This window comes from Zootoca vivipara, chromosome 1, assembly GCF_963506605.1.
Source record: "Zootoca vivipara chromosome 1, rZooViv1.1, whole genome shotgun sequence".
NCBI classification, from domain to species: domain Eukaryota; kingdom Metazoa; phylum Chordata; class Lepidosauria; order Squamata; family Lacertidae; genus Zootoca; species Zootoca vivipara.
In genome coordinates this window covers 48,796,794-48,806,005 of record NC_083276.1, presented here as the reverse complement: position 1 = coordinate 48,806,005, position 9,212 = coordinate 48,796,794, and the positions used below count along the sequence as shown (strand labels likewise).

At 38.7% G+C, this 9,212-nt stretch overlaps 1 protein-coding gene across 14 annotated transcripts in view; it reads right to left on the bottom strand.

The window, feature by feature from the left end:
* Positions 1–15: 15 nt before the first annotated feature.
* CELF1 (CUGBP Elav-like family member 1) overlaps positions 16–9,212 on the bottom strand; it is a 38,944-nt gene continuing 29,747 nt past the window's right edge. For 13 of the 14 annotated variants that reach the window (XM_060274186.1, XM_060274192.1, XM_060274187.1 and 10 more), the window contains one exon: positions 16–7,630. In XM_060274186.1, the coding sequence (XP_060130169.1) occupies positions 7,503–7,630 (128 nt within the window). In that variant the 3' untranslated portion in view covers positions 16–7,502. The remainder of the gene's footprint in view (positions 7,631–9,212) is intronic. The other variant, XM_035114184.2, reaches the window with a different exon arrangement.

Here is a 9,212-nt window from a genome sequence, read left to right as displayed (position 1 = left end):
GAATGACACAGAAAATTCTTCTCAAACAGTTTAATAGCAAATAAACAAAGGGAGGTACCACACTTGGCATATACAAAATGACTTCTTGTCTGTGTGTCTGTGCAATTAAAACGGCATTAGGTTCCCCAGTGGGACAAAAAGAAACCACACACAAAAGGAAGAAAATTCCTTAATACATACTCGCTTGTTCCAAACTTAACATAACTTTCATTTTTAAATCCACTACACAAACTCCGTGATCAGAAAAGCAACATGTGCTTCTGTTTTTAAACCATTAAAGTAAAAGCCATAATTTTCTACAGAGTACAACACAATTTCACACAAAAAGGACATTTTGCAAATCAAACAAGAAAAAAGGAACAGCTCAAACAAGGAAAGAAAAGCATTGCTACAACAGAATCACAAATTTGAGTTGATTAAATCCTGTTACTGCAGAACAGACTCTACATTTGGTCATAGTGGCAATTTGTTTTCTTGTCACATTTGTGAATCACTTTACATTGTTTTCTAGTAGAAAAGGCAAAAAACTGTACAAAACCCCTAGTGTTAAATACAATGTGTGTACCAATAAAAAAGCCCACAGGTTTGTTTCCAAAATGTAAATTTTCTTTTAATTATTCACAAAAAGCAGCCAGAAATAAAAGGCAGCTGCTGCGTTACTGTCTCAAATTTATTAAAACCACCACAGAATAATTAAAACAACCAAAGAAAGAAAGGAAAGAAGAAAAGGAACATCCAACGTTTGGCATTTTGGTTTTCTCCAGAAATTTTTGTTTCCACAGGCTCCCCCAAAGTTCCTCATGAAACTATATGCACATTGTAAAGAAATGTATTGGCAAAATAAATCAATACACTGCAGGGTCTCACATTCCCTGCCATCAGACATCCCTGTGCATTGCGACTGTGAGCCTAAGAGCAACTATCTCACAGCTGTATACCCAGATATTTGCAGTCATCTCTTTGCATGCAACTCTCACCCTCGAAAGGTGAAGATCACAAGGTTGAGGGAATAGCTACCTATGCATATTTATCTAACAAGCATGGAGAAATATTACCCACCCAACAATGGAGCAGGATTTTTTTTTTGTCCTAAAGACTAGAACACTCCATATGGCCTAGAGACAGGTCTCCCGTACATCCCTACTCTACGAAGTTTTGCTCACATTCCTTTCTCCTGTCTGAAGTTCCTTTATAGCTTCCCCAACCCTTTGCCCCCTTGTGATTTAGCACCTACCACAGGAGTTTCTTTCAGGTGCTGTGAACCCCAGTACTAAGTCTCAGCTTCTACAGTAGGTCATTTATACAGGAAGGCTGAAGCATGCTTCCCAGAGAAGGATAATCCATGCTATTTCTTCATCAGGCCAGAAAAAAAGAAAGAAAGAAAGACTGCATGACTCCTTACCCAATTTAAGAACTTAAAAAAAAAATCTCTATAGAGATCATCCCCCAGCTAAGGCCCCTGAGAAAAGGAGCCGGGGTTGGTACCCTGTTCAGGCAACAGCTATTAGGCTGTTATATTGTGCTTGTCGCTTGGAGAAAGAGTCAGCAGTTCTGTGCCTAAACTTACAGATTCCTTCTATGGGATATGCAGAACATGATACTTCAAGTGTAAAGACTGGAGAGCAATCAAGCTTCCATCCACTGAGCTTTAATGGTGCTAAACCTCACAAAGCAAGCCACATGTTAAACAAGAGGTACAAATTAAGGCTACCCCAAAAGAGCTTCAGCTCCAATGGATCTTAGAAGCAATATTACTGCAAACACCCCACACCTTTCCTTCTATCCCTGCCGCCGCCACCACCTGAACAGTGCAATCTAGCCCCCTGAGACCTTTCAATAGCTGTGATGATAGAGCAAGGTGCAGATATTGTGTAAAGCAGTCTAAATGCACAGGAGATGTCATTACGTGACATATGACCACAAGTCTGGCATCCAACAAAGGATAGATCTGAAACCTATTGAATTACTCAGTTTTTGCACAAACTATAGAAAACAGAGGTGAAGGGTGTTTATATACACAAGGTTGTGAAGAACACAGCAGGAAACATGCAAAACGTTTACAAGGGCGTTATTTGAGTTTTAAAAGGAAAAAAACAAACAAAATCTCACATTTTAATGAGGATACTGTAGTTACAAAAAACTAAGCATGCTAGGGTTTAACAAAATACAACATCAACTTTGATTAAATTTCACTGCAGACAAAGGCTGATAATCACACAGGAAGGAAAAAAAACAGTAAGTGCCAGGGCAAAAATGCAGCTACAATCAGGAGAAAGTGTAGTTCAAGTGTTTTCTGCTGAGGCTACTCAAGTCAAAGAATACATGCTGTCTCCTCAAGCACAGAAAATAGATTCAGCAAAATGTGACCAGAAGCCTCCAAAATTTTTAAAGTCACATCATTTTACCTTTTCCTTCAAAGATTTGTTTTAAAACTAAGCACACAGAAAAAACTAAGCCTAGAAAGTGATTGGCTGTATGTTCACAGAAATACAATACTCCACGAGGTATGCTAGCAAGGCTGCTCTGAAGACAGTTACAAAGAATCAGAATCACAAAATCAAGTGGTTATCTTACGAAGTTCTAGAAAAATAGAATTCTTTTATATTCAAATGCAAGTTTAAATATTCCCCTTCAGCAGTCTTTCTAGCAAAACCAATTTGGCAGCACAAAAAAAGAAAAAGAAAAGAAACAAACATAATAAAAATACACATCAGCATCAAAAAGTCAACACAAGGTCAAAGGTGAGAGTTCAAGCATCAGAGAAGCTGAAGAGACAAGGATTTGGACGATGTACTTGAACGCCACATCGACATGCTTTAGGCACAACGATGAACAAACGGCAGGAATCTAGAAAAAAAAACAAACCAGAAAGAAGGAGACCCACTGAGTTACACAGAGCAGTACATCCAAACAGAGAGAGAAAGAGAGTGAGAGTGAGAAAGAGAGAACAAGAATGGGCACTGTACAATGAGACCTCTTGGGGAGGGGAGTTGACAGGGAAGGGCAGCACATGCCAACAACAAACAAGTAAAAGTTGAAGTGCATAAGACACTAAATAAATATCAAAACTACCAGAAACCAGATAGAAGTAGAGGCCTGGGATTTCCTTTAGACACTAGCTACAGAATGGACTATGGCTTAGTGGCATACAGACAGCTGTGTGTTCACCACAGCCCTGAGACAGTGCTCCTGCTACCTCTGCTTGAGGAAGACAACACAGAACTCCCCCCTCTGTTAGATCTTGAATCCATAAAATGTGGTTCCAGGGTGATTTTAAGAGATGGGGGACACAGGAGGAATAACTGGGGTTGATGGTTGATTATACTTTCTTCTTTCCTATCATGCGACATACATAGGCAGTAGTAGCCTAAGCAATCCATCCTCTGTTTCAGCTATTCTTTAGGAAACAAGGATACTGGCTGTTGGTTTTAGAATCAAAAAATGACGCAAGATACATAAATAGAAGTGAAACCCTTATGAAATAGGAAGGAATTAAGACTTTATTGCAAGTCAAGACTTGCCTCAGCTGAGCCCTTTTTATTTAACACCTACAAATAAACACTTGCAACTTTTTCAATAAATAAATCCTTCTCCCTGACTTTGTGAGGTGGAATTCTGGGCTCTCATAAGTTCTACAGTCACTGTTACCAGTTTGAGTGGAAGGAATTTTGTCTGAGCATCTTGACATTTTCTCAGAATTGATAGAATCTCCAATAAGGGCACAACACAAGAGATGTGATTTGCATGACAAATACATTTAAGCATTCTGTTAATGACATGGAAAACTGTCTGAGGCAGCATGTGATTAGTGGAAAAAGCAGGCTTGTTAGGTCTACCGTAACTTTTATTCCAATCATGATTAAAGGCATATAATATTCTGATTTAAAACATACGGTTGCATTTCATTTCAGTGTTTAAAAGTTTATTTTTCTATTTGTGTGTGAATTCCCAAATGAAAACTGAGCTTCTGTTTACAAGTGCTAAGCTATTCTACTGTCAAGCAGAATCTGAAAAGTAGATTCTGTCTCTTCCCCCCCCCCCCAAGGACACACTCACAAGGCTGAAGGATATACTATACTCAAGTTAAAATGTTACAGAGGAAATGCAGATTATTGTGAGGCAAATTCATCAGCAGTTGTTGAGAGCCATTTTTTTATTACAAAAATAAGGCTTTTGGGGGATGGCGATAGTGATATGCCTCAGGAATGCCAAAGTCTGCCCAAAATACTTTTCAGTTCAACATTTCTTCTTTTATTGATTCCAGATTTGTCTCTGCATGTTACCAGTCACTCAATTTATTCTGAGAACTTGTTTTAATCTAAAATACATCTATGGTTGTTTTAGGTTAAATACAACTTAAGTTGATACATAGCAGCCTGTATTTCTTAATAAAGAACAACTAAAATTGGCTGTGCTTTCCAATTTGATCCCTTTGTCACATTGGATCAAATATAGATAATAAACAGGGATAGGCAAAAAGGTAACATTCAGGGTTTTATGTCAAAGGACCTGTTCAAACTTGGAAAGGAAAGAAGGCGGAGGAAATTTAAAACTATGCAGAACCCACAATGTGACAGATAGGCCATAATCCTAAAAGTGGAAAGCTGAATTTGTGTGCACGATTTCCTTGCCAATAGAGAACCTACTCCAGAGACTTAGGTTTATTACTTGTTTTGAAAAGCATGAATGGGCAGATCAGAATTAAATTGAGGGAGGGGAGAGGCATATGGAGTTAAAGTCCTCTAGTTAAAAGTAATTCAGAGCACCAGCACGGAAGGCGCAGCAACTTTGCCAATACACACCAGAGTCCTGATTTCTAAGATTTAACCTGGAAAGTTTACTTTGGCAATTCTCATGTGGGATGAGACCACTCACATATATCATACTTCTCAGATTATAAAACCATCTATACCCACTTGCTGTCATGTTAATTTAACAGGAGGTGATTTGCCTCACAGTTTCCATGATGAGAGCATATACACTGTTTAGAAATATTATGGACACTAAATAGAAGGGTGAGCGAACAGATAATTCACAGAAAACTAATTTGGGTAGTCAAAACAAAAATGTAACTGAGGGAGCAGGGGAGAGGAAGTACTGGGAGAAGTGACTATAGAGAAACTTGAGCACAGCTTTCCCTCTCCACTAGTTCACAGCATTAATTCTTTTCCTATTTAGCAGCTCTTCCAACTGCAGACAGGTCAGTGAAAGTCAGTAGTTTTAATCATGCACATTGCTGTATGTATGTGTAACACAATCACATTCAGGATTATGCAAAACCCTGTTTTTCCAGTGAAATAATTTAGATAATAAATATTCTCCACCCTGGAGCAGTATAAAACTTCTATAAAAATAGAAACAACATTCTTGGTTATATCAGGTTGCAAATGGAGCAGCTGCTCCCAACCATGACCCCCCGAAAAGTATATTATTATTATTTTTTAAAAATCCCATGACAACTCTGGAAGCCTCAACACTCCAATACTCCCCCCCCACCTCAGAATATCAGGACACAACTTTTTCTAGTGCACAAAATTCAAATGTATACAGTTCACCTAAATGTATGCATATGCTTCTGAATAGACCCAAATACTGAACACAGAAGGGTACCAAATGCCAGCATAAATGGGAAATTTGGCAATCTGACCATTCAACCTTTTTTTGCCACCATTCTGTGTGCTTTATAATACTGACAGTTTGCATCAACAATACTTCCAAATTCACGAGAAAAATATTACTTGAACCTGAGAAGGAAGGCCCAATACATCTTATACTTCTGAGGTTTGATATACCAGGGGACCCAGTCCCTGGTTATGTTTGATTTCCAAGTTTCTGGCACATTCTTAAATGGCATTTCAGGCTCAACAAGTCTTGTGGCTCTTCCTGACAGAGTGAACTGAAAGCTATATATATATATATATATATATATATATATATATATATATATATATATATCCCTGCTCCCCGCTTCCCTAAACAAGATTCCCAAACACAAAATTTGTGGGTTAACTGGGGTGCTGTGAAAAAAACATTATAATCAAATGGGGCCAGAGACAAATAAACTGAGGACACAGGAATGCAGTGAATCTATATATAACACCGTTCATTTCCTCACAGATAGAGGTGGCTTTTTGTAGCTTTAGAGCTAGCTTCTACGCTGACTTCTTGCCATGGCTGAGGCCAGAATGTCAAAGTTCCCTTTAGTCCCATGTCATCAGTGTGTACAAAAAAAACAAACCACCTTTTAACATTTTGGCAAATTCATACGTGTGGAAAAAAATAAGCGTGTATTAGAAGGGAAAGAATTCTGAGTTAAAATATATTGGGTGATAAACAATAGCAGGATCAAGATCCTGTGCAGCAGATTCAGCCCTCTGTGTTTTATATTGGCACATGCATTCAAAGGAAAACTGCAATGTAGCAAAATAGAAACATACGCAAAATCAATCTATATAAGAAAAAAAATGTGATCTTTGGGGCAGTATTATTCTGGATGTTCAGCTAAAGAGTGTGCGCAAAAAAGCAGATTGTCAGAAATCAAAGAACCATGAGCTTATTTAGAAGCCATCTGTCAGTTTAGTACTTAGGATTTAAATGGTGCTTTATGAACATTGATTCTAGTAACATCTTTATGTACAAGCTGTAAAACTGGGGCAGAAGCCACAAAGGAAATTCAATCAAGACGTACAGAATTTGCAGCAGATCATGAGCAAATTGTGTGGCTAAGATGTATATCTCCATTATAAATTGCCTAGTTTCCATTAAACAACAAATACTGGAAAATTGGAAGTATCCAATTTTTAAAAGGTTGTTCTGGCTGGATTGTAAATGTTTGCTCTAGAAACATAATTGGATCATTTTGTAAGCTGACCACACACTCATAAGTACTGCAGTTTTCCTTTAATACATGAATCTGTTCACCTAATTACTTTTCTCCCACCCTAGTGACTCAGTATAACATTCTCTCATAAGGCATTAATTAAGTAAAGCTGGGCAAATGAGGATTTGGCAATGTTCCTTGAGGGTCTGTTCACTAACCAGCCACCAAGTGATTTGGATTCAGATTCTCTCCCTCCCTCTTTTCATGAATATAACTTGGGGTCTGGCAATAGGTCTTTTCTCCTTCTTAAGTCTAAGTCATGCAGTGTCAGTTCCAATTGCACCTGGTATCTCCCCATCTCCCCAAGGTGGCTGGCATTGGTCCTTCTCAAAACACACTGGTTACAAACACAGCAAACTTAAAAAAATAATAATCAGTGATATGGCACCTAAACTCCAAAGTAAAACACTGGAAACAGAATCACAAACTCGTCCTCCATCCGAAGAATTCCCAGTAGAGGCTGCAGCCGAGTCTTCGGGGGAAGATGTGCCAGTTAGAATGGCATCAATCAGCTTCTGTGACTGTAAAAATACAGCCTTAAAGAGTTTTTGAATCACCAGGCGCACTCCTCCCCAACTTACCAGAAGATCCTTCTCACTCCAGTTCCAGAGGGGAGGGGCGCTCAGTATGGCTTGCTGTCATTCTTAGAGCGCTTGAGCTGTACTTTCAGTCGCTTCATGCCAATTTGAAATCCATTCATTGACTGGATGGCAGCCTGTGCAGAGACTGGATTGTCATAACTTACAAAACCTAAGAAAGGGAAAACATACATTTAAAACATTTATGGTCAGAGTGGAGTGGGAATAACCCATTCTGTTTTTGTATCTTGACATCATCATCTGTGCTTGCATTGGTACTGCAACCATGAAGTGTATGAACTGTTCATAGGTTTATATTTAGAGAAAATAAGAGGGCTATGATTTTTTAAATAAAAAAATCACAAGTGAGGCCAGTTTCCTTATGACTCAAACAAAATAGTACTCAGGTGCTTTTCTGAGCTACAGTAAATGACTTCTTACATACCAGTGATATTTTATGTGAAGTGTAAGTTGCAGAGTTTGAATCTCTGCTCCAGCTGCTTCTAAACATTAAGTTCAGTACAGTATTTATTAGCCCAGTACAGCCAGGGATTGCAACCACCAGACAGGGTGCTGTGTTAAGGAGAGCTGAGATGACTAGTGGCAGACAGCTGGCAAAATGAGTGTTGGTGAGTATAAATAGGGAAACGGGTGAATTCAATACAATGCTTTAGGCTACAAACAAGTAGTGTGTGTTTGGAGATTGAACAAATAGACATTTTAATCACTAAATTGCAGAGCACAGGAGGATTCTGTCAAGTTCCCTTCTGCTGAATTTAAAATTCTGTTCCTAGGAAGGCAAAACACATCAGCACTAAATATACCTGCCTGCAATTATATACCCAGTTAAATACATGCAAGTCCCACCAATGTCAATGGGAATTGCGTAGAACTGAGTCAGGACTCAAAGCCACAAGATTATAAGATAATGTTGAGCAAGGCCAATAGTGCACTGCATTAGAAAACTATCTGTTTATTATGTAGAGCGAGGTGTGACTGTGAGAGATATGGTGGCGGCGTTTATTTCCCCTTTTGGAAGCAGACCCTGGTGCCTCCTGGAGTGCCATTCTGAAAGGCCTCTGACAGACTACTGTGGGATGGAAGGAACTGAAAAGCTCTGTGCAAACATAGAACACCATATGCTGACCCAAAAGGGTTTCATAAACATTGTTTTGCTACCTACCTAGGTCTGGAAAAAGCTAGGTATTGTGTTGAAAATGCCAAAAAAGAACCTGTCTGATAGCAAAGAAATTCTAGTATTAAGAAGGTAATTGAAAGGGTAACTAGGATAAAGTTTTGATGTCATACTAAACATGTACCAGTTATTAACTATTTTCATGTTTACTTCTGCTGGAATAAGTTATGTTACATACCAGAGGGTATCACCTGCCTCCACAATGAATCTACACATAAGGCACTGTGTCAAAACAATCTACATTAGAACAGGAGGGAGGCAATGATGTGATAAGTTGGTTCAAAATTGGCAGAACAAGACTCATACATCTACAAAAGGTGTTTCATGTGTCTGAAATAAGTTAAAAACATGAAGAAATATTGGGGTGGGTTGTCAAGCATAGGTCAGCCAAGCTTTATGGTTCATGGGCTGCATTCCAACTGGTGAGTATGAAGCTGCACAGGCTTGTCCTCATTACCAAAGATAGCAAAACAAATCTTTATGGTCTGAATCTCATTAAGCTAGGTATCGAGAGATACAAGTAGCTCATGTTATTCTATCATGCTCACACAGCAGTGAA